General features: G+C 35.7%; 1 protein-coding gene across 2 annotated transcripts in view; it reads right to left on the bottom strand.

Annotated features, from left to right (window-relative positions):
- The window catches only part of DENND4C (DENN domain containing 4C), a 73097-nt gene that overhangs the window by 43517 nt on the left and 3047 nt on the right, over positions 1–26533 (bottom strand). For both annotated transcript variants that reach the window (XM_039729660.1, XM_039729659.1), the window contains exons 2-5: positions 9303–9629; positions 3072–3324; positions 2056–2125; positions 1263–1432 (exon numbers count right to left, since the gene is read on the bottom strand). In XM_039729660.1, the coding sequence (XP_039585594.1) occupies positions 1263–1432; positions 2056–2125; positions 3072–3324; positions 9303–9613 (804 nt within the window). In that variant the 5' untranslated portion in view covers positions 9614–9629. The remainder of the gene's footprint in view (positions 1–1262; positions 1433–2055; positions 2126–3071; positions 3325–9302; positions 9630–26533) is intronic.

The following is a 26533-nucleotide window of genomic DNA, read 5'->3' on the forward strand; positions in this document are numbered from 1 at the left end:
CCCTATCATTACCAAACTAAACAATAAAACTATTTTAGCTTTGACTTCCCTCATTTTATCAATTTAAAAAGATATTTTCTAATACTCCTTCCTTATTTGTATGTGTTTCATAACTGAGCTATTCTGGCAAGCTTAGCAAAAATGAATAAGGAAAGAAAAACAGTAGCAGCTACTGCATTCCTCCTTGCAAAAGAAGTATTAATATTTTGAAGCGTGGTTTTTTTCTCTTTGGAAATGGAGAAGTATGTAATTTTTTTTTTGTTAGGGGAGTGAGACAGAGTGGAAGTGGAGCTGTTATCACCAACAGGGCCAAACTGTTTATTAGAGACCTAAGCAATCACACATTGATACAGACAGCCAATCACACAACACAAATCACTTACTCCCTCATACAGTTCACACACATTCACAACTGGCAAGCTGAAACAACAGCTGGGAGACCAACCCTAAGCAAAGGTTCCCTTGCTTAATCAGGAGTATCTCTATTACCTTCCTGCCTATAACCTAAGCTATACAACACATTTTTGGTGCCCTTGTGTGCTGATGGCCTTATACAGATTCAGCAGAAAAATCTGAATGTTAGAAGATAGAATTCAGATGTGCTGAATCTACTCCTTCATGCAAATTAGTCTTTCACATTCTACCTCTCAGTGCACATTTTTCTTCTCCCTGCCTTCTGGTAACTGGTTGTCAATTCACGTGGAGATAGATGTATGTATAGAGCCCTATTAGAGAAAGTCATGCAGCCCTGTTCCATAAAGTCACTTATAAGTGTCTTTTAAGGTAACCAAGTGAAAATTGTAACAGTTTGCTACATTACTCACACATGTGTTAAATTCTCTTTAATATATAGCCTACACTTCTATTCCCACTACACAGAAGAACAGGGAAAACCATGCGCTGGTTTTGTCAAATGTATGGTTCAACTTACACATGAGTAAACAGCACATATTCTTCCAGCTGCTTCCTGTTTTAGTTCAGTTTCATTTTACATGAAGGCTTAAGGATGAACAGGGAAAACCATGCGCTGTGAGGTTTGGTTTTGTCAAATGTATGGTTCAACTTACACATGAGTAAACAGCACATATTCTTCCAGCTGCTTCCTGTTTTAGTTCAGTTTCATTTTACATGAAGGCTTAAGGAATATAAATTTATAAGGGAAGTATTAGACAATGTATTTCTCAAACACAGAAGAAACAATCCCTATCTAGCTCCATAACAACCATCTGAAATAAAAGCAAAAACATGGTGTGGAGCCATACCTTTTCTGCTGAAGAGCAGGTCAGTACAAATGTTGAGAATACTGGTAGTGGATATTTGGTTTGAGGGTCCCAGCACTCAATAGTAGCTCCCATAGGAAGGCAGAAAAGAGGTACAGAGTCTGACAGTGGAAATGACTCATAGTTCTCTTGAGGATATCTGAAAAGTAAGCCTCAAAAACAGAAAATAGAAAAGTAAGCACATTTGTTCTGTAGGCCCGAAATGTTGCAAGCAATATATTTTCCACAAAATATAGCTACATCTACACAACCATGGGTTTACTACTGCTGCTCATCTTGCTTGTTCTGTGGAATGCCAACTTCGTTATCTATTCTTTCAACTTCTAAGGAACAACAAAATAGTTTCAGAATTGAAGGGAAGAAACGCATTAAAGTTTCAAAATAAACAGAAGATATTTAGGCATAGAATAAAATACAAGTAAACCTGAACAGGATTTTTATTACTCCTTCTCTATTATCACCAACACAAAAAACCAGGAAGTCTTTTCTTATATGTGTAATGTTTGCAAAGACAAAAGTTTGCTAAAGCTCCTCAGTTAGCAAGCCTCTCATGATAAGAACTAAAATAATAGAGAGAAATGCTATTCCCTTTTTTTGTCCTGGGGAAAAAAATAAGGTGAGTAAAGAAAGTATTATAGAAGCTGATTTCAACTGACATCCTCCAGGACCAGTATTCTGACAGACAACACTTACATTTTAAAAATTATTATTTTATTTTAACAAGGCATTTGAATCTTTTTGTTAACATGTTAAGACAGCTTCTAAAATTACTTACCAGCTTTATATGCTAAAGAGTTAGAAGCTGGCACAGACTTCTTGTAACAAAGGTATACACTGGAACCCCACTGAAAGACACAAGTTTCATCTCAGAACCAGGAAATATGACAATAAGCAACAGGAATCCAGCATTTGAATATACTTCCTTTACAAACAAATCAGGTATTTTAACAAAAAAACTTACAGAACAAAATGACTGGCTGGCTGCTGAGTGCATGTAAATGACAAAAATGAGAATTCACCATTCTCTCACTTTTTAGAGATTACAGGATTTACAAAAAAGAACCACATCACACACAACCACCCTGCTCTCTGACCTATTTCAACAAAAGAACAGGCAAAGGTGAAGCAGATTAATTTCCACCTTCAAGTTTCCTTGGTTATTTAAAAATAGACTCTTATGGGGACCTCATTACAGGAAGTCAAGTTCTAATCATCATAACTCATAATTTGAAGCTTTTATTGTACTTCTATAAACTGGTTATTTACAGTGTTTTTGCACTTTGGGTACATATACTCTACCATTAAAAAAAGTCACTTATTCCACTGCAAGTAAATTAAATGCAAAATAGACTAAATAAAAGAGAACCAATTAAAGCAAAGCACATGAGAAACTCTAAACAGCAATTATCATCCTTATAATGCATTAGTAACACACGTGTTATGAATAACTATGAAAAAAGCATTTCTGCTTCATCCCTAGTGTCAGCATCCCCAAAGGGTGTGGGAGAGATAATGAAAAAAAATAAATTAAAACTTCATTGCATTACTCCTAAATAGCACCTAGACATGAATATGGAAACTGAAGTAGCAAATAATCAGTATGAAACAGTAATTTCCAACATGGAAGAGAATCAAAGCAACAAAACCTACAAAACTGACATCTCATACATGGTATAAAGAATGAAGGAATTCTGATGTAGGGACAGAACACAATTACAATAGTGCTAAGAAGAGTTTAAGGAGCTCCTCATTTAAATATATGAAAAGAAACTCAAGCTTACAGATACTCACCATCCCACAGTTTAAATTCTTATCCACTTTACAGAATGTGTGAGGAGGGGTTTCCCCTTTGCTGGTAATAATAACACAGATATCTGTCACTGCCAGTGAATTCTGGGGTCGCACTGGAGGGGCCCTTCGGTAGGTGATGAAGATGCGTTGCGAGGAAGCCGAGCTGTTGTTAACATTAGCGCAACGACCATACGGAGTAGCTTGAATCACCTCACAGCCCGAAATTATGCGTTCCTTCCCCTCGTAGAGAACTCTGCACGCAGGAAGGAAACACCATCATGTGCATTCAAATAGATATGAAGTTACTGGAGTGAATTTGGAGAAACTGTCCATCCATTAGCAACTTATGTCATCATTGCAACATTTTAACATTAATCTCTTTTATTCTCTTTCATCATGCAGCACCTGAGATTGAAGAAACTGCTCAGAAATATTTCAAACTATATTGAATTCTCTGTGGGAGCAAACCAGAGTTACAGAAAAATAAAATCAAGCCACATTGAAAAGGATTTAGTTATATAACTAGTTGGAATGCTGCAAAATCAATGAAAAATAAATACAAATTCCACTTTAAATTGCTTGGACACATCACAGTGGATAATTTAATCACTAAAATTACTGCTAAATCTTTTAAAAGTTGGGGGTTTTCTGGTTTTTTTTTGGTTTTTTTTGGTGGGTTTTTTGTTTTGTTTTGGTTTTTTCGTTTGTTTTGGTTTTTGTTGTTGTTGGGGTTGTTTTGTTGTTTTGTTTTTGTTTTTTTTTTGTTTTTGTTTTGTTTTGGTTTTCTGTTTGTTTTGGGTTTTGTTGTTGTTGGGGTTGTTTTGTTGGTTTTTTTTTTTTTTTTTAAAGTTTTTTTTTGGGTTGGGGGTTTTTTGTTTTTTTTTTTTGTTTTTTTTTTTTTTTGTAAAGTATTTTTTGGGTTTGGGGTTTTTTTGTTTCTTTATTTGATTTTTTTAAGAAATATTTTTGGAAAAGCACAGCAGAGGACAGAAGTCTGCTTCCCAGATGAATTTTTACAGAAAAAACCAATCCAAGCCCAGTAATAATTGACATTCACAGTTTGAATAACAGTGCTTAAGACAATGAGGCAGGAAGACAAACTAATACTTTGTTTCACAGTAAAGGAAGAAATAGTAAGTACAATTGATTGTACACCTAGAAAGCAGAATATATCTTATATATCTTGTATATTATTCATATGGTGCATGACTTTTTTCATTTTGCAAGATCACTATCTTAGATCATCATATTTCTAGCAAAATATGAAAGATCCTTAACAGCTTCACAGCAGCTAAATAAGCTATAGTGTTTCTTTACCTAACATAAAGCTATCAGAAAGTCACTGTGAGAAAAAATGTGGAAGCCAAAACATACACCTGAACATTTCTAATGCACAGATGCTATTACAGGGCAAGCTTTATCTCCCATTCCACACCCAAATAAGCAATGGTTCCATTTGCTTGGTTCTCTGCAGTACATACAGAGTACTTGTCACCTTCAAATCAGTTTTTATCATAACGAAACATAGGATAAAGGTAAGACATTAAACCTTTGTACTTTGTGATCTCCAGCTTCTCACTCATAGTCCCTCACAACGTTAAAATAAGAAATAACCAGGCAATACTTATTTACTGTCCCCAAATACCTCTGGTTAAATGTTTGACAGACTAGTACTAAGTATGTATTTGAAAAAAGTCATGTGTCCAAGCTAAAATAAGAGTATTTTTTCATATCCAACTATCCTCAGAACTTTTAAAAACTATTATTAAACTTCCAAGATTACTTAAAGACTATTTCCATCATTAAATTTGAATATTCAAATATTACTGTTTATTATAATTTAACAGAAAAAACACATCTTGTCATAGTATTGATGACAGGCATAAATTACAGTCATAGAATACTTTAAAAAAGCAAAGAGCTCACATGAGTTGCAACTAGATTGATGTAGCTTCTAGGCTGCCAATTTATTCAATTCATTCATGGAGGACAACAATATTCAACAATGGTTTCAGTTGTAAAGACTGTCTTTACAACAAAGTCTGACCATCAGACTTTGTACATTTTAAACAATGTGTACTCTCAGAACCAGCCAAGTACCAGCATTTCCAAGTCACAACATTAGTGTTAATATACTACCTGCTGGTTCAAAATACTTATAGAAAAAGTACATGCACCTGAACTACTTCTAAACTAGAGTAGCATTCCGGAAGAACACTTATTTTGCTTATTTTGCTCCATAAAGTTAAAGAACAAACAAACTTTTGTTTAAAGTTAAAGAGCCCAAACAACTACAATGGTGGCAGCTCTCAGGCCACATCCATAGTGCATAAGGCACTTACATGAATTCTTCACATCACTGTCTACATCAATCAGAAGAAAATACTAACAGAGCAGTCTCCAATAAAAGTTTCAGTTCAGTTTTATTTCAGTTTCATGTATTTTAAATAAAATAAAAATTATACATTTATTCCAGAAAAATTTGTCAGCTTATGAGAAGGAGCACAGAATTAATCAGACTGTTCCAGCAGTCCAATTTAATAAGTTTACAAGTATTGTAAGAAAAGTACTTTAAGTGTTCAAGACTTTATCAGTGGGGTCACCTCTCACCAAAAGAAAAAAGAAAATGAAAGCAACACACACCTCTACATGTACACTAGAGAAGTATTATTAAACCCACACTATTTCCTAACCGCATGCATAGTTCTCAACTTACAGTACGATCCTGTATCTGCAAGCAAACAGAAGAAAGCCGCCACCCATGAATCACTCAAATTAAACACTGGTTTTAATGATTCAGAGAAAATATTCAGAAGTGATGCATGAAACAGTGCACATGACACCCTGGGTATACAATGTCCTCCCTGACAGGGTAAGTTTACTTCTACTTGTTTCAACTTCCAAGAGCCTGCCTTTGATTAATTACTGATCACGGTTAGACTTGTTTCCTGCCTTTTTACATTTATAGTTTGGTCTCCATCCTAAGTACACGTTATTTGCTACATTATTCTATCAATGTCAATACAGTTTCACTTAAGCAAAAGGAAAACCAGTTTCCTCTATATATTAGTCCTTTGCAAGAAAGACCAAAAGAATCTTATCATCTCATTTTAAGACTGTTTGACGTTGTATGTGGCAGTTCTCTGACACCCAGTTGTACTGATTTAAAAGTGTACTTCAATGCATCAGGTAATAGGGTTTAGAAAGAATACAGCCTTGTGGCTATTGAGTTAAAAACCATAAACCATAGAAAATTTTGCTTCTGGAAAACCATTTTAAAACAGTCAACTTTTGTGAATTGCATTTGTGTAAGACTGCTGTCCAGTTTGACTCCTCCTTTTCTAGGCCCAAACACAATCCTGTCTCTCAGAGTTCTTAGGTAAAATATGCCTTTATAACTCCTCTTTCATTTTTCAAGTATTGAAATAATAAAGGAACTTACATAAATATTGTAAGGTCAGAAAAGTGGTGGATCAAGAAAAGACTTCTATTATTTAAAAGACTTTTATTTCTACTGCCATTTCTAGTATTATTTGTCTGAACAAACAAGTTACTAGCTTCATCATTATTACCCTGCACTGCTCTAAACACCCAAATGCATTTGTCACAGTGGTGGGATTAAGGAACAATTGAAGATGGTGACTGCTAAGAATATCCTCCAGTTTCTATTACCCTTCTTGGAATTTGGGTTCATTTTCTTTTTTGAAATACATCTCTAATGAAGAAGATCATCATCATCAATTTGTTCAAATGATATACCTGCAGACATTTTCAGAAATCAGACATATAGAATCACAAGGTCCTTAGCAAAGAAAGCCTAAGTGAATGAAAAGCCTCCCATACCACTTTAAAATTTTTTTTAAAAATTTAAAAATCAGAATTTCTTTACTTACATAATGCAAGCTATCTAACTTTTGCATTACTTGGTATTACAAGAACCTCTGCTTCAGACAAGAAGTCTGATATTCTTTCTTTTCCATATTAAGTATTATGAATTGCAAAACCACTTCTACTTTAAAAAACCATTTTCTGTCTGCTTTTTCTTCAATGTAAGAAACATATGCTGGAGTGCTGAAGTGTAAAACAAAGAAGTGAGATTTTGTTTGAAAGCCTCACTCCACCTAAACCAAAACAGATCTCTAATCTCAGTTCTTGTCTTTTTCAGGAACATCAGCAAAAAAAACTGGTGAAGAAAACAACTGAATGACAGTAAATTAATTATTTCATAGACATACAAGCCTAAGATACTACATTTTACAGCTGCATTTAGGAAGAGGATCTTAGAGACCTTTTTATCCTAGGAACGAACCTTTATTTTTCCAACTAATATTTTTTCCAACTAATTAATCTAATTAATTCTGGAAAATGTAACATCCATGGTCTAACTATGTGCAAGTAAGTAATTGCAGCAGAAATTCACTCTAGCAACTTACAGACACTTTGATTCAACAAGCAGTGGATAGAGAGAAAGGAATGAGGATGTAGGACACAGAAATACCAAAACAAGGACAGTGGCAGACAAACAGTAGAGCATACCCCTATCTCCCTCTTCACCAAATAGCATTTGTTTAACTACTTTTCCTAAAAATAACACTGAAAGAAATACATAGGGAGACAAAAACATTAATCAAGAATCACTTGAATGCTCCGACTGTGACATAACTCAATTTTATACATACACTAACGTAAGAGTACACATTTCACCATTTCAAGGGATGTACTCTTCCTGTACATATTGAGTTCACTCAGCATGTCAGACTGGCTCAAAGGTAAAATATTATTTCACACTGGTTCTTTAACAAAGTGACAGAAAACAGCATAAATTAGCCTTCAGATTGGACATGTATTTCTTGCCTGAACTCTGCTTTTATCTGAACAGTGGAATTCACAGAAAAAAAAAAACAAATTAAAAAAGATTGCTCTACCCATCTCTTGCACATAGTTGCAAAGCAGGAGGAACAGCAGGGGGAGAATATGCATCGTTGCTCAGAGAGAAAAGACTGCCATGATGTGTTAGGTGTGACACCCTAACTAGAGCTGTCTACAACAAAATACAGAATTAAATACTATTTGCCTAATGCCATCATCTTAGCCAACTACTTGCCTACTTTGTTTACAAAATCTCCCCGAGCACTCAACCTCCTAAGGTCGTGGGAGATACCAAACATGCATATGCCAGCCAAGCTGCTTCCTTAAAGGCACATGCTGAAGACTGATTTTTCATTACTTCCTTTGAGGAAATGCTCCCTGTAGAAATTCTTCCTTCTGTAAGAACTTAATGAAGCTTAAAAAAATCAGACAAAATGTAACTTCACACTGTAGTGTCTCTTCTTGCAGTGCCAGTCATACACATGGGAAAAGATTAGGTTAAAAATCACCTACTGGAATGCAGGTTAGATGACCAAGACGAACACAAGTTAGAATGTACCAGCTTAATTATACAACTTGAACTATAATCCTTAGGAGTGAACTGTCTTGCCATGAAGCTGCTTTCATTATTCAGACTTCACTATCAGTCTCCCCATGACTGGACACTGTTTGTCAGTAAGCACATAAATTATAGGTCAAAAACAGAGTATGTAGGCTTCAAGCCAAAGCATTTAAGTTTATAAATGAAAATAACTAAAAATATTATAGCATATATATAGATGTATGATTTTTACTCCCTACTATTTATTTAATAACTAAGTAGGGAGAAAAATATGCATTTTTATTTTGCCATAATTATAACACCACCCCACAACCAGGCTCCATTTTCTTTCTCATTATATCCCCAGTACTTCTACAATGTCCTTATATATTTTTAAGTTGTATTTTTCACGATAAGTATTAAAGTGAATTCCAAAGTGATAATTATTGACTTCTGAAGTAATAATTTTCAGATTAAGCATGTTAATGTTTCTGGATTTGGATGACATATGTTCTATAAATTAATTCTGTTATTCAATCATCTTTCACAAAACTGCAGCAGAGAACTTAATTTCTCAAATTTTATCAGCTTCATCTCTCTCTCCCATCTTTTAAACTAAAACATTATCATTCATTGTAAATAGACAAATTCACTAGAAGACTGACACTTTGTTCAATGTATTCAATACAGAAACACAGAGTCAGGAATATAGATTCAAAGAGGACTTTTTAAGTTTTTTCACATCTGTTTTCACCATCATCAATTAAGAGTAAGATTTTATCATTATTGAAGGAGTAATTGAACTGCAATAGAAATCTCACCCGATGTCAGTAAGAGGTGGTTTGTCCCGGCCTCTCTTGTAGCACAGAAAAAGTTCAGGACTCTTTAGACTTCCATAGTTTAAGTTGGCTTGGAGGGCTGTAGGGGTGGCCTCAACACAGGTATATCCCTCTGGGACAGTTTCACCAGCTGATTTAATTATCACAGCAATGTCAGTAATTGGAGCCTTGGGACCAGTTGACTTGGTTTCATGTCGGCTGATTTCTTGGTCCAGGAGGGTTGCGGTGTCTGTATCAGTGAGCCCTGCCACTACAAAATAGTCAGCCACTCGTGGACCTTTGTCTTCTATCATGGTTACGTCAGTACTCCTGGGCAAAAGAAAGAGAGAAATCAAACACTCTGCTTTCAATCTCAAACCCTTCTCCCAACAACTATGAGTGTTTAGAACTTTTGAAAAAAATTTTTGCAAACAGAAAAATACAGAGTTATATACAGAGTTCATGAAAATTCTATGGAAACTGTAAAACAAACTTTGACTTTTGCTGTACAAAAAAGATACTGAAAGATACTGCAGGAGATCAATTTCAGTTCTAGCACCACAACAGTAATGTTTTAGCACAAAGAGTTTAAGTGAGATCTAGGATAACTCATAGCTCTTAACACTTCACCTACACATAAAATTCCTTTGTGTTATCTATTAGACTGTCCAAGTTCTTCACAGGCTATACGGTCATGTAGGTATCCCAGTCTAAAAGCATCCATATTTTTCTGCCATTGCTTGTGAGCAATATGACCACAGAATCACGTTGTCTTTTGTTGATAGAGTGAGAGCAATTGCAAGTACAGGCTCACCACTTTATCTTCTGCATAATTCATCCATTTTGTTTTATAACATAGACCTAACAGTGCAGTCTTGAGACACTCAGCTAGCAACTGTAACATCTGGAAGTCATTTACAAAAATCACACATCCAAACCCACATTTCATCAGCTGATCAGAAAGTACACATCACTGCTCAGCTGCACATTCCAGATCTGGAAAGAGCTGTTCTCTAAATACCACTAATGTTCACTGAGCATTTGATGTTAAAGCAGTGAAACGTAAGTTTCTATCAAGAACAAACCTAGCTGACAGCCTATGCTGAACTACCTCAAGTACAATTTCAAGTACCCAAATCCCATTAAGTCTTTTATTTTCACAAGATGAATAAGACATATTTAAATAGTAGCAGTCAAGCAATGAGCCTGAATACTGTTGTACCTCTTCAGGAAGCTAAGTATGACATTCTTCTGGATCTCCTTGTTTCCATCACCGGATTTCTGGGAATCCCACATAAAAAGCTAATGAGTAACGGAAGTCTGGTTCCCGTCTCTGAAAACAAGACTGCCATAGCTGCCATGGTCCTACCTACCAAGGAGTAGTGGTTTATGGGTATTACCACCAAAATAATTAGTGCACCAACATTGAGAAGTTTCTTGTATCCAGAATGCCCACATCTAACTGCAGAAACCGCAGAAACACTTGCCTCTGCTGAAAGAAAGGTGGTTTGGTTAAGGCAATGTAATATTGTTCTCTGCAACCTGATTTATACTCCTGTTCTTTCTTACTAACATTATATTCAAAAGGTATTTTCAATCCTCACAGCACACAAGTCTTCCAAGACTTTTGATAATAAGTGTACTAAATACTCATTTGAGGCAAAAATCAGTTACCCATCCTGCATATTTACTAAGAAATTTTAGCATAAGATTATGCAACTTGTGCCTAACACTATATTGTAAGCTACTGTAGCATGAGATGAAAGTAGGGAGGGGAAGGGAAATAACTTCATGTAAATTTGTTGTACCTCTATATTCTGACTACAGTTTTTATTTTCTTACACTGAAATAACAATTTTTCAAATCCCTTCAAACCTGAAAGGAGATGTACCTGCACCCTTTAAAATATTTTTCCATAATACTTTTCACACTGTTGCTACAATGTTCTCTAAACACTTTGGCTAACAGCTTTGTAGGGCAATGCATACAGAGACAGAGAAGAGTCTGGCTCCCCTGCAAAGGAGAAGGCCAAGGGGCAGTCATTTACGTGACTGGATTTATGCCTAAAACATGTGGATGCCATATCAACAGGAACAATAAAAGGTTTATTCGTCAGGTCATCATTTCCTTGTTCTTCAAGTGCCTGCATCTTCTGAAGAACAAGGAAATTACCCCAGAGCCACAGCTACCTGTGAAGCTCCTATCACCTTTAGGTACAAACTTGCCTCAGTTTACTTTTACTGTCATAAAAAGCATAAAACCAGCAATAAAGTGCCTTACAGCTAAGCAAGTCAGCAAGAAATGCAGGGGGAGTGGCTTCAACTTCATCTCTATAAATTGGTCTTCAGTTAAAAGGTCCTTTCTCACACTGCCACTGCTCGTTTCCACCTTCGCTTCTATCCGGAACTATAGTTTGTGTGGCCACATAATGAACTGGAACAAGAAATTGCTCTGACTGAATGCTAACCTGGCAGAGACTTAGTGTTCAACCAGAGCAGCTCTTCACCAACTGCCTCTGTCAGCACAAAAGCAGTAGCAGTATGACCCTTTCAGCAGCAGCACTGACTTACACTGGATTAATCATAAAACTATGAAGTCTAAAATGTTTCAGTTTGCCTCTCAGATATTTGGAATTGTTTGCAGAATCATAAAAATAACAAAAGAAATAAAGAAATTAACCATGTACTCTCCGCTCCTCTTAAAATAAAGTCCTGAGCTAGAATACCTTGCAATCTGTAAAATACCATTTCAATTGAAATCAAATTACTGGAAAAAGCTGATAAAAACAGCAAAACAATTGGCATCCTATAATTTGATTTTTGGGGTTTTTTTACCCAAAACCTTTTTTAAATGTTCCAGCTTTTTATTAACTGGATCATGTTCACACAGCTCAGTATCATGTTCTCTCAATGAAGCATTAAAATGATGGCCTATACTTACTTTTAGCACATACAGCAGGAAAAAAAACCCAAACAGTAACAATAACAGCATATGTCAAAAACTTCACAAGAGTTTATATTTTAAATCACAGCTCAAGTTCCTGGAATTGCACTGTTATCCTCAAATATGCTTTAAAGGGAAAATTTTCTTGGGAAAACACAGGGTGGACAATTTAAAAGCACCTGAAAAAGTAAATACTAAGATTCAGAATGCAAATTAAAGAGAATCCACCACTAAATTTTCATCAGTGGGGATCAATAAAACTGCAGAAATTAGTTGCTAAGGAGCATACACTTGTATCTCCCTGTATACATTACACTTTTCTCTTAGCCATGGCTATGTTTTACCTCACAGAATCTCTGTGTAATATGCGGCAGGCAAAAGTCAGAGTCACCAGACAATTCAGCTGAGATACTTGGCACAAAAGTTTTTATGTCAGCACAACATTTAGTGAGTTTTTCCAAATGTTCCGAGTCTCTCAAAACAGTTCCTTTTCCACAAGGATAAGTAAGGTTTCAAATAAGCACTACAAGTCAACTCTTCAGGAATCTGTTCTCCAGTTTCAAAAAGACTTAGAGAAACAGGATCACTCAAAAGAGACCTGAAAGTAATAGCTCTTAATTAAGTGATAGTGACCTTCACTAATGCAACAGTTTTAGAAACATAAATAGACAAAGAATTAGCAGACAGCCACCAATACAAATAGAAACAGCAGGATTCACCAAGTCCAAGAATACTCTGCCTTCTGAACTGCAGGAAGAAAACCCCATAGGACTTATGGGGAACAAAATGAATCCATTATTATTTTCCATTATTTTTGTGATGACTCACTTAAGAACAAGGGTGAACACTGCTCCTCTTAATAGACAGGGGAACAAATATTCTTCTAAGAGCCCATCTATTCTAAGTTTTATCAAAGTAACTTCCCAAGAAGAACTTCAAAAGCTACTGCGCTCCATCCATTTTCTATGAGCAGAGCTCTATACATCACAAGACTAGGAGAAAACCTCAACATTTAGAAAATATTGGGATTTCTATTCTAACACACAATAGTGTGCTTTCTTGCAGGAAAAAACTTAAATACAAAAACAATTCTAAAATTAAAAACTGCTACCTTCAGGTTGCACATGACAATGCAGGATGTCTTGGAAAAAAAGTAATCATGAAAGTCCCATGAAATATCTTGGTTTTGAAGTCTACAAAGATACTTTACTTTAAGCTAAATAAACAAAAATTGGGAATTCCATTTTAAAAACATGAGCAGTAGTGTACAAGGAATTGCAAACCCCAAAGTCCATACGGACACACACAGATTATGAAAAAAACTATTTAAGTGAAGTTTGCTTTCCAATTACATTCATAGTCCACAATAGGAAGGCTTACTGAGAGCAGTTTAGGAACAAAATTATTTTTTAATAAAGGAAGGGAAAAAAAAAATTATTCAGAATAAAAGGTGCACTTTTAACCCACTACCCCCCTCCATGTTCCTCTAAAACTAATTCCTATGGGCAGTAATTAGTTTTGTAGATGGAAAACAAAACCAGCCAGCACAGACCACACTTTAAGGCACTTAGTACATCTAGCTTAAGACAAGATTTGTTTAGCAAAAATATGCAGCACTGAAGAAAATAACATATTTTCAGTGCTAAATGCCAGAAACATGACGAAGTGTTCTCTCCCACAGTTCACTTAAGGTTGGCTGCTTTAAGGACATAATAATCTTTCTCATAATCAAAATACAATTTTATAATTCTTCATAAAGTTCTAGCAAAAATATAGTTAAGTTGCTGTTATCTTTACAAACGTCACAGAACTTTCTTAAGGAGAGGTTTCATAGGGAAATTGCCTTGGTGAAAAGGATTCAATTTTTATAAAAATAATTTTTATTATTTTTTGAAAAAAAATTACTACATTAGAACTTGCTTCAGTTCTTTACTAGTCTCTAAAGCTTCAGCTAAATTCTAAAAAGTTATTTAGTGTCAAATTATCCTCTAAAATTAGGCTAGAAAGTCAGCATAAGTCTACAGAAAATGGTACAGTTAAATGCAGTTTTTGACAAGTGTCCTAGAGAAAAGGAAGCATAAGCTTTGCGAAACTGCATACAGAAGCAACCAAGGAAAAGGGTTTGTTACAAACACCAATCTGATAATTTTCACACAAATAATAACACTTTCAACTAACAAGAAGGTGGCATTCTTGGAAAACTGTATCTATATACCCACTCCAGAGTAAGAATAAGACCTGGATTCAGAAATAGCTGGTTTTAAGGCCTATATGCAGGCAAATAATTGAGTACTGTTTATTCCCTTCAGCTCCTGGAAAGAAGCGTTGCAAATGCTGTAATCTCAATGCACAAAACCAACAAAATAAACTTACATTTAAAGTGTGTATGGATATCAAGGGGTATTTTTTCAGTTCACTTCTAACTGGAGTGCTAACCTGATGCGTTCTCAAGAAAACCAGCACAGGGCTCAGGAGGCCAACTAGCATAGCTTTACTCAGAAAAATCAAGTTGGTCTTTAAGTCTTGTATTTCCACTTCAGTAAGCACTCTACTACCTGAAAAGGTATTAATGTCTGTAAGTGATTAATGGCTAACACACGGCATTGGAATTTATTAAACTTGCATCTTCTTTCACATACTGACATCACCCACAAACTACTGTGTGTGTGGAAACTACTACTTATAAACTACTTGCTGTGTGGAAGCCTGTAACATGTATCCACATGACTAAAGAACTTAGAAAGATGAGTTCTTTCCTTCATAACTAGAAATATTTTTGTAACCTGACTACACAGGAAATGAGTTTTATTCCAGACCAAATAATAACTTCAGCACTTTTTATTCACTGGGGTTGAAACATCTATTTGTCAACAGCCTCCACAGCTAGAATTTTAAGCAAGATAGATGTTAAAATTAACTCAGGACTTCTGTACAATTCTTTAACTTAGCAAGTGAATTATACTTGGCTATTGGCAGTAAAGAAGTTAAAAAGATGCACATGCACTCTGCTCTGACATTTACTTTTAAAATCAACTGACCTAAATTCACTGAAAACACTGAATTTACTACACTAATTTAAGAGAGAAAGACATTACTGGACAGATAGAAGACAGTACATTAGGAGGTCATCTGCAAGACTTGAAAAACATATTTTCTACCATCTGAGTAAGAGAGAAGCATAACTGTGTTTCTCAAACACTGCCCTAGGCAAAACTTTGGAGACAAAACAATGACTACCACAGGCATCTCACTCCTCAATACAGAAATACAGCTATGTGACCAAGGCTTCTCTATTATTTCCAATGAATAAATTTAAAAAAAAAAGGGTATACAGATTCTGAAAATACAGAAACTTTCCCTGGAGTGCTAAAGAAGAGAGATATATCATTCTTTATTCACACAGACCATTGTTTATCTTGTACTGAGATTAAATAGCACTATCTGTGAAGGAATGGGAAGAACAATGTGTTTTCCCTTTGTATAAAAGAATATTCATTGATCCAGCTAAATCTTTATTTTATAACAAAACAACCAGTGCAGAATTTATTTTAATCAGTGAATTTGGAAGTGTGCCATAAAAGACATAAAAAGTATTATACAGTATGCACATACACCTCAGACAGGCACATTAACAAGAAAGAGGTACTTCTTGAGATAAACAGTATCAGCTTTCTGTTCAAGCTGAAAGGAGAAAAAAAAATTAAACAAGATTTGCAATTGCCTTTAAATACATGTTTGAAGAAGTTAAATCACTCTCATACCCAGCAAAGAGATACAGCTGAACTGCATTAAGCCTTCAGCTTGTCACTCTTTTCTTCTGCACACATTTGAAATACCAGAATCACAAAATTATTTGGGCTGGGAGCAGAGTGACCTGATATATCATCTAGCTCCAACCTCCCTTGCCATGAGCAGGAGCACCTTCCATCAGACCAGGCTGCTCACAGGCCCATTCAACATGCCCTTGCATACCTCCAGGCATGTGGCATCCACACGATATCCACACACATTCTGGATACCGCGATTCTCTGGGCAAGCTGCACCTCACCAGCCTCATTGTGTCCTACGTCTAAACTCCTCTTCTTTAACTTTAAATCTGTTGCCCCTTATTCAGTGACCTACAGGCCTTCTCGTAGAATCTCCATGTAGAATTTCACAGGAGTGATAAAGACAACAGCATGACAAAGCTGGTGGCAAGAAACAGATGATGACAGATGATCAAAAAAGACCAATTTTTGTAGAAGCAGGTAATCCTAAATCAGAACAATAAAGTTTAATCACATGGGGCAAGAGAAAGTAGAACCTGAAGGCCTGAATATAGCAAGTTTGATCAGCAGTGAGTATTTAGACACTAAATTAAAGTTTTGTCTCTAGGACTGTTCACAAAAATCAAATCTAAACCCAAATGCTAAAGGGCTGTATTACTGGATATAGCGGTTAGCATTAATACTATGAATTCAGTTTTTTAAACTCCTAAAACTTTAAAATCCTAAATTTTAACTCAATCCTAAATCATCCTGTAGGGATGCTATTTCACATCAGTGAAATACAGCAACAACAGTGCTTCCTTCGGCTTTTTTTCCCCCTCTTTCCTAGCCATATTCCACAGCAACAGGCAGAACACAGTGAAGGTGATTCTCAATGCTAACTACATTCAATAAATCTGCATGGTTGTTCTCATACTAGTTGCCTCAATTTTTGTCTCTGTTTAACTAGATTTCAAGACCAGGAAGCTGATAGTTGAGTTCACTCAAAAAAGCAGTAAGGAATGCAACTACAGACTATACCTGGCAATCAAAACTTTATATACTGTTTTATTTGGTGGGGTTTTTTTCTAGACACGAAATCCAGTTATGATTCTAACACACTCATGTATCCACACAGGCTTAAATGTACACAGCAAGTGCAAACAGCCCCCACTATTACCATTTAACAACCAGAACGTACTGCAGCTGGCACTCCAGTCGCTTGTCTGTTCCAGCATACCTTTCAGTGCTGCTGCTCACATAAATGTGCTTGTCCATATCACACTCACTTCTAAGCAAACCCATTTCTACTCACATAAATGTGCAATTCCAGCTCATGCATGTCATTTTCACAGCAGAAATCATACCTTGCATGTGTATTACAGACAACTTAATACTACATCAGAATGGAACATTATAAACTAGACTATACCACAACGTTAAGTGAGTTCAGGAGGAATTACTGAGCAAGGAAGTTATCAAACACTTATAATGGCAATTGCAGCACACATGGAAGTCACAGGAACATATCTATAGGTAAGTTCTCTGAAGCGTATTTTACAATGTGTAAGAACATAAAGTGCATCCATATATACACACAATTTAGCAAAAGACAAGGTATGGCAAGATTACTTCCAGCATACCATTAGAACTGAACAGGGTTAAAACAGAAAAAAAAGTAGTTCACAAACTAGCCAGTCAGCCAATAGCAAGAGAAAAAAATTATTAGAAATGTTTTTAAAGACCTTCTTTTTTGGATTGCATTATCAGATTATTATGAAATTTATTAAACAAAGTAAACAGTCACAGTCACTGTAAACAGTTACAGTCACTTGAGGATTAGAAAAACCAGAATTGCAAAAATAACTTTGGGGATGAACTGCCCACCTTCTGCCTATCTTAACAGAATCAGCTGTGGAACAGGAATGGCTGGATGTCACCTGCATTTTAGTCTGAACACGCAAATATGCAAATACAGGACCATTCCTTTCTAGCAGTTCTCAGGTGAACATTGGAGAATATAGTAGTTGCACAACTGAAAAATATTACAACCTACATGGTGATTATCTTACAGAGGCCTCTAACACTGGAAAAAAAAACTTAAGGACAAGGTGAAAGATAAAAGACTTGCCTATTACATTTTAATTAAACATTCCTACAGGATGATTTAGGATTGAATTAATTTAACTTCATCCAGAAAATAACCTGTATCCTGGTCTGGTACTAAAAATAATCTAGACAGGCTTTTTGCATCAGATAGCTAAATTGTTGCAAATTTGAACATATGCAAAGAAAAAAAAAAGTTGACTCTGCAGTTGCTGTTTGTGTACCAGATTGTTTTCTGAACATAAAAACCAGGCATAAAAAGCATGTAACCAGGCTTGATGGTAAAGTTTTCCAAAGCACTCCAAAGTGATCAGGCCACTATAGTAGGAAGTATCACAGCAAATTACCTCAGGTAAGAAACTCTCATGGAAGCAAAGCCACCAAGCCTGAAAAAAATCTGATGATACAGCAGTGTTTTCCCTCCACTTGTACAGAAAACAGTTCTCAAGGCAGCTGAGTTCTGCAGACTGTGCATGTTTGAGAACCACATCATTTCTACATTAAGCTTTTGGTATTTCAAACATATTTAATACAGTTAATACTGAAAAAACCTGTATGATATAAATTGATTAAATAAATAAATCTTAACATCAAATTGCCACAGTTAAAACCCAAACACCAAAGCCTAGAACACCACAGGTGAGAAATGCAAAGATGTTTTTCACACTTTATCTGTTACTCCTACAATGACCAAAGAAAACAATTGTTTTTAAAAATGTGGGCAGGTATTTGATGTCTCTATTTGCAACTCGTTACTAACATTTTCATGAGAGTGACTAAAAAATACACCATTAATATAATGGGAAACAGGTGTCTGTGTTCTTCCAGTACAGACTTCCTTTCCAATTTGCTTGGAGATGATGCAAAAGTGTACATCACAGGTAGAGGAGGTGGAGATGAAATAAACTGACTCTGCAAATTCAGTATTGTAAGAAGTGCTGATGACATAGCAATAAATATCTAGTTTTCTCAATCATATACATTTTGCCACTTATGCATCAATTTTGTTTCTGAGAAGTCTCACAGCTTTTCAGATATGTTTTACAAAAAGTGGAGAGCACTTTTGGCCTTAAACAAAATATATTATTGTTCCCCATTACCCTGAAATTTCTTTGCATTTCTTTTCTTGTCCTGTGCGCAAAGATGATCACAGGAAGTGAGGAAACTAGCCACAATTTTTCAGGTTTATGTTTAATAAATTAAAGTTAGATAGAAAAGCAATCTACTACAATTTAAGGTTCTGTCTTAAGAAGTGGAACTGTGCTTTTAATCTGATTTTTTTTCTGACTGCCAGCAAAACCAGTTACCACTCCTACAAAATATATAAATGCCTGTATCAAATATAATAAAGCTTTCAGAAGCAAAGTTTTGTATTAGCAAGTTGAATAGCTACTCATGAATTAAAATTGACTAAAAATATCATTAAGTTAATGGACACTGTAATCCAGGACATGCAGAGGTCTGAAAATTTCCACCTCAGAAAAATTCTAAGTTGAGAAAATAAAACCCCAAACCAAAAACCAAAGCAAACAAACAAACAAACAAAAAAACCCCCAAAGCTAAAAACCAAACAAACAAAAACACCAAAACCCCACTACCACAAAAACAAAACAAACCAACCAAACAACAAAAAAGGCCACCAAGAAAACAAATTCAAACAAAAAAAATCCCCTAAATCTCAGAAATATCCAACCTACTCCAGACCATCCAGACTACTGCTACCATATTAATATTCAACAGTTTAATTTTTCCTATTGAACAATAATTTCAAGCTGTCCAATGGTATAAAAACTGGAGCACTTATAGATATGTGAGGTCAAAACTCAAATTCTGAACTGACATATCAGTCTTGAGAGGCAGCTGAAACCAATGAAGGCAAGTTTGATACCAGCAAACTAAGTTCTATTGCCAAAAACAGAAAACAGAAATGGAAAAGAGATGAGACAGAAAGAATGATAATCAGCAAGCAGTCCAGTTACACTAATTTAATAAACCAGTTTAATCTTGTTTCATCAGTGTTGCACCCAAAGTGTTTTCACATAACAGAAGATGGCAACTACTCCAAAGACTGCTAAGAAAATAGCTCAAAAGAGAAAATTTAACAATAATAACAACAACGTAGTTCTCAGAGCAAGAAAAGTACTTTATAAAATGCACTTACTGCCCCAGTGAAAAGCTTTAAAGGTTAGCCATGCTCAGTATTATGTAATGAGTGAAACATCTGCTGCCCTGGAAACATTCTTTGTTAGAGAACTCTTTCTGTAATTGGAAACTCCTTTGGAAAAAAGCCAAATATAGTAGCCTGAAACAAAAACAAAACAGCAAGGAAAAAGTCAAAGAAAATAGCTCAAAAGGAAAATTTAACAACAATAATAACAACAACGTAGTTCTCAGAGCAAGAAAAGTACTTTATAAAATGCACTTACTGCCCCAGTGAAAAGCTTTAAAGGTTAGCCATGCTCAGTATTATGTAATGAGTGAAACATCTGCTGCCCTGGAAACATTCTTTGTTAGAGAACTCTTTCTGTAATTGGAAACTCCTTTGGAAAAAAGCCAAATATAGTAGCCTGAAACAAAAACAAAACAGCAAGGAAAAAGTCAAGAGACAAAAAGTCCAGTGGTTAAACTTCTTCTTGGAGCCCAAATCTCCAAGATTGCTTTTTGTAGTTATTTTGGTGCCTTTTTTTGGTTGGGATAACTGGGGACTAGGATTTGGTTTTCAGAGGACAAAAGAGAGAAGAAAGAATGCTGCTTCAAATTCACTTAAGAGGTTACTCCAAGTAAGCTGTAAGAATCAGAGATATTCTCTTTTTTATTGCTCTCTCTCCTAAGCATTGAAGTATTAACATGGAAATTACTTTGCCAGAATCTCCACAGAATTTGCCAGATTATAGAATCATGGTTTGACTAGAATTCTCCTAGCCATCCACAATACAATCAGCCATACGTGACTTGAAAACATCATCTAAGGGCTCTACAAAACCAGAGTAAAAAACCCACTCACTGGTTTTGAATAACACAATTTTCTTCATTTTTATCTTTCGGTAAAAAACCCCACACCACTGCAGGAAGGCATCTTTCTTCTCTGCAGGTCTCTTCATTGACAGCTTCACCACACCAAACACAGGCTGCAGGGCTCTGAACGTATCGATGACACAGCCTATCTCCACCCCACTGAGCTCTTCTTGTACCTATCAAGAGGTATGATTCCTATTTCTGGTTGGCCTATATTAACCAGCCCCAAACCACTCGGCTTCAGCATTTTCATTCTTCCTCAGCTGCTTTTCAAGCTTGGTGGGAGCTAATTAACACTTCAGAAGTCTGTCTTTTAATCCTGTTGCCAACTCCTCATTAAGAAACTCTCATTTGCCAAGATGTCTTGAAATTAAGTCCAAGGCACACATTTGACAGCAGTTAGAATATTCTTTTGAATATGCTGTTGGTCTTAAGCTGCAGCAGTATACTAATTATGCAGACATATGTGTCAATAAATATTTTCCTCAAACATGAAGAAAAGGGGTAGCAAGCTTGTGATTCTGTCATTAAGTCCTAACACATACCAGACATGATAAATGTGAAGTCTGACATTACACCTATTTTGAGCCTTCTTTTAATATCATCATATGATACTCAAAATACCAATACTGTATTACTTAACACACTGCAGAATTCTCAGACAAAATAGTTACAGGGAACTTGATTTTCTAGGATAAACTGTAGAGATTTTAGGCAGTAGAAGAAGTCAAATTGTCAAGAACACGCCGTTAATTGCTGTCATAATTTAACATATGCTCTTGTCTTTATATTTAAAATATTCTTCACACTTGTTTTTTATGTTTTTGTGGGGTTTTTTACTTTTTTGGAACACAATATATTTCTGGATTTAGTAACTGATTTAGTAATATGTTTAAAATAAAAATCCCTGTTTTCCTAAAGTGGGCTGTGACTACCATGAATACAATTTGCTATTTTAACATTTCTATTTCCACTTTAACCATTTAGGAATGAATTAATTTGATTTTCTTAGAGACCTGATCTCAGACTTTTCCAAATTTTTTTGAAATCTCTTTATTTGATCCCACGACTTACAGAACAGCATAGTCCCAATGCTCATTTGCTGTAGCATGTGCAAAAAGTTTGAGACGCCATACATTCATTTTTCTGCATAGGGTGGAGTGGAATTCACAATTTCCTCCTTTGCAAAAAAAAATAAATCAAACCAACCCAAACAAAAAAAACCCCAAGCCCCAAAACAACAAAACCACCAAAACAAACCCCTCAAACCCTCCCCCGCCAAACCAAAACCCAAACAAAAACCAACCAAACAAAACCACCAAAATGCCAGACACCTATCCCAGCCTTCACAATGTAGTCCCAAGCATTCAGCAGTGGAATGTCCTCATTTTCCTGCAGTGGTACTGCTCCACTGTACACTTTACTATACTGCTTGCTCTTGGAAGGGACAGGTGGGATGACAGTTGTGGAGTCAGAAGATTTACCTTAGAGATGGGCTACCATCCGTTTAGTCCCTGCTCAAAAGAGAGAGCATAAGTCTGTCCTCTGTGATAGCTTTAATCTTTTACACTATTTTTTTAACCTCTGCCATGTCTACGGCAATATCAGTGCTCCATACAGACAAGGAGAGTAGGAATATAAATGGAGTGACATTACTTTTACACTTAACAACCTGCACAACTCAAATGCAAAGTAGTTCAACTCAGACATTCAAACCAGAAAGCATGCTAGTTAATAGTGAGAATTTTAAAAAGGAACAACAGACAATTAGACACTTGAGGATCAAAGCAGTTTCTCTCCTCAGATCTGTGAATCATCTGGCTACCAATATAACTAGAAAAACAGTTCAAAATTAGAGGAGTGACTGAGTAAATAAGATCTTTTATTCCTAGCAGAATCAGCTGGATCAAAAAGCCTAAGAAGAAGAGGTTTTGAGATGTATAGTGCATACACTGTACATCTGAATCTCACAGAAGAAAAAAGAAAATCTGTAAGTGTCTTTGCACAGGAATTGTTCTGCTTTCTTTAAAATAAACTGAAATGTCACATCAGCCACTACGTTCACAGTGAATGAGTCATCATAGACCAAAAGAACTTCAGGCATTTACATACAATTATCTTACGAGTAGATTTCTACAAACGAAGTTCAAAGCAAAAATGCAGCAAAGTATATGTATCAGAGTTTGAAATGCCTTTTAAGAAAGTATGCATTTCTTTCAAGAAAGTTTATGTACCATGCCTTTTTTCAAAGGTGAACTTGCTATTTTGTCTACCTAATCCTGAACTACATACTTCTCCCTTTATTGTGTGTTAGGTACATCTGGTTTATCCACTAGCATATCCAGAAGTCCACAAAAGAATTCTGCTCTTCAGAATTCCAATATAAGCCCCTGTGAAAGTATACCAGCACTAGTATAACAAATTTTTGGTTTGCAAAATCTGTTATGTCTTGAGATTTTCTTACATCAGTACAGCTCCAGGTTTGCATTCACTGCTGATTAGTATTGGAAAACTTTAGTGGTATGTCTATACTTTATTCACAAAAAAAGATGAACAGTCTTGTACAGGGAAAATTACTACTTACTTATGTACTACTAAGACATAACAAAAGGTGAAAAGAAAAAAAGCTAAGGAAGGATGTATCCCCAAGGTTAAGCAAAAATTTAAGGCTAGAAAAATTCAAGTCTTTCACTGATGATTCTAACTTCAAGAATTCACTATGAGTCAAATAAACATTGTACGGGAGACATATACCCTTGCTTTTTCTGGTTTCAGCAAAACTTTGAGAAAATAGTAACACATTTCTGCAGTTACAACGTTTTATCGTTTATGTCCTGCTAACCTTTGAATATTAAGAAGTGAAAACAAACCTGGATGTGACCTATAAGAGGGAAACTGCTCTCAAGCACTAGCAAGCCACATCACAGTGATTTCATTACTTTGAAACCTTATAATAAAAGCACTTGTGCTCTTCCTCTTCCTGCCAAATCCAAATCCTACTCTTAAATGTATGTGATACCTGTTCAGAAAACTGAACTTCATAGGATTAGCCTTCCCATATTCCTTCTGCAGGAACTAGAAGAGGAGCTTCAGCTGGTAATTGAGAGCACCTAAAGTTAGGCTTTCACTGAGAATTACCCCCTAAAAAGGTGGTGGATAACAGGGAAGAAGAAAGCCTAGAAACTTGAGTCTCCCTGGGCTAAAATTATCTTCTGCCAATATTGCTCTTCAGTCACATCTTTGGCAGCTTTAGCACACTAGCAGGTAGAAGACACGTATGTTTTACAAATATTAAATATTTCTCAAGTTATCCATCTCCTTGAAAGCACTTCCTCTGGGAAAAACACAGCTTATTTTTTAGGATTTGTTTCAAGGAAACCTGCAAAAGATATTATCTATGCTGTGAAAAAATACATCTCAGCATACTTAAGGTCATATTACCTGCAAATACAACAATTTTCAGCCACTTCCAGCTAGATAACCAGAATTTTACATTCTCACTAGAATCATTAATTACTTAAAATGTTATTATTAAATTTCATGTTCAGCTGTGAAAGCACAGGTACAAACGACTCTGTAGTGTAGGCAAGCTGCTTGCTGCTATTTCCAAGGATGGCAGACTGATCAGCTGTTGAGAACTGGCCACACCAGTTTCCATATTTTGAAATAGTCCCTTTTGATTATTAGAGTAAATAAATGAATAATCTTTTGCTGTGACTCAGCATTTTACTTTATATTTCCTTTCTATAACCTTGCTGTAGATCAAGATGGATATCCTGCAGAAGCTTCAGGGCTTAACTATAAAACTACACGTGCCTTGAATTCTTGAATTTCCTGAAAACATTAAGTCCTTCAACTTCTTCTTCTTCACATGCTGCTCATAGAGAACACAGATAGAGAGCAGCTACCTTTCTCCCGTGTTTTTATCCCTTCCTGAAGCAGAAAAATATACACATTATGTAGATAAAGCAGAAGGATATTTTAATCACAAGACTTCAATCTATGTCAGGTTTCTTATCTGTTTGAGAGTATAGCTTCTTCCCCAGAGAACAGACATGAGGGCTGGAGCCATGTTATGTGACACCAGGAACAGCAGCACTGGGTTGCTCAACAGGGAAGAAAAAAAAAATCTTGCTTTCAGCCGTCAACTCCTCTACATTACAAAGATGTGCAAAAGAGAAGAGCAGCACTGAAGAATGCATTAGAAGAGAGACTTCAGCTTATGCATTACTGATCAAAGGCTGAAATTAATTATAAAGACAAAAACTACCACTGAAATGAGCTGGTTCAGAGAAAAATCAAGAACATCAGGGGTTTTGCCTCTTTGGTAAAAAAATTATTAGATTTTGTGGTATACCTGCCCTTTGTTCACAACTGCAAAACACTTCCATTTCAAGACGATGAAAGCTTCTATGCCTTGGGACAGTTGTAACTGTAAACTCAGCTTTTGCTGCTAGAAGTGAATAACTTAATTTGCACATCAATCCTTTATTTACACTATTTTTAATATCTTGTAGGCAGAGGAACACAGGCTCTTGTTTTTTGCTTGAAAAGCATCAAGTCTCTTTAGAGACTTTTTGAGAATAAAGGAAAGGAACTGAAGTGTCACTAAATGCAAAGATGAAAGCAGAGTAAGGCAAAACTGGCCCACTGCATTTAAGTGAAACAAAGCAAATGGAATGTTTAATGACATGCAAGCCAAAATTCAGCAAGAAACTGTGGGTACCTTTTTACTGTTCTTTTGATCAACAACTCTGATGCTGTTAAAAAAGAATATAGAAAATAGCTGCATGATTAAACAGAGCCCATAATATAATCTTAGTCATTCTGAAAACTCTTTTCAATTTTCCTGCCTGCCAAAGCAAACAGTAAACATTAGGACTACATTCATACCCTCAGAAAGTCTGTAAGCAGAAAGAAAGGGCTAAAGTGAGATACTAACCAAGACAAAACTTTCTGCTCAAACAGAGCTTGGAACACAGAGCACAGCGAACTTGTACTCCTGAAACTTTAGAATGAGTAAGTCTGCATTCTCACATTTTGTGACAGATGAACAAGAATTAACTGAACATGAAACAGTAACACTACACCAGAAACTATGTTACACTCCAGAAACCCTCCTGAACCCTGTCACTTTGCTTCTAAGAACAGAGAACTGGGAACCTTTATCTACACACATGTGCAGAATGAAACACTCTCATTATCATTACAGGGGTGTAGCATTTCCAACAACACTACCTTTTTATCAGATGGGAAAGAAGCATCATGTTTCTGTACAACCATGGGCAACAACTTTAATAGAGAGATTATTTTTGTAGCAAACCAGAAATTCCAAAGCAGATAAAAAATCCTAAAACATTCAGTTTACTGTTTGAAGCACTACAGGAGGAAAACAGGTCTCATGATGCAAGCGCAGCAAGCTGA

Source organism: Passer montanus, unplaced genomic scaffold, assembly GCF_014805655.1.
Source record: "Passer montanus isolate IOZ18808 unplaced genomic scaffold, ASM1480565v1 scaffold7, whole genome shotgun sequence".
Taxonomy (NCBI): domain Eukaryota; kingdom Metazoa; phylum Chordata; class Aves; order Passeriformes; family Passeridae; genus Passer; species Passer montanus.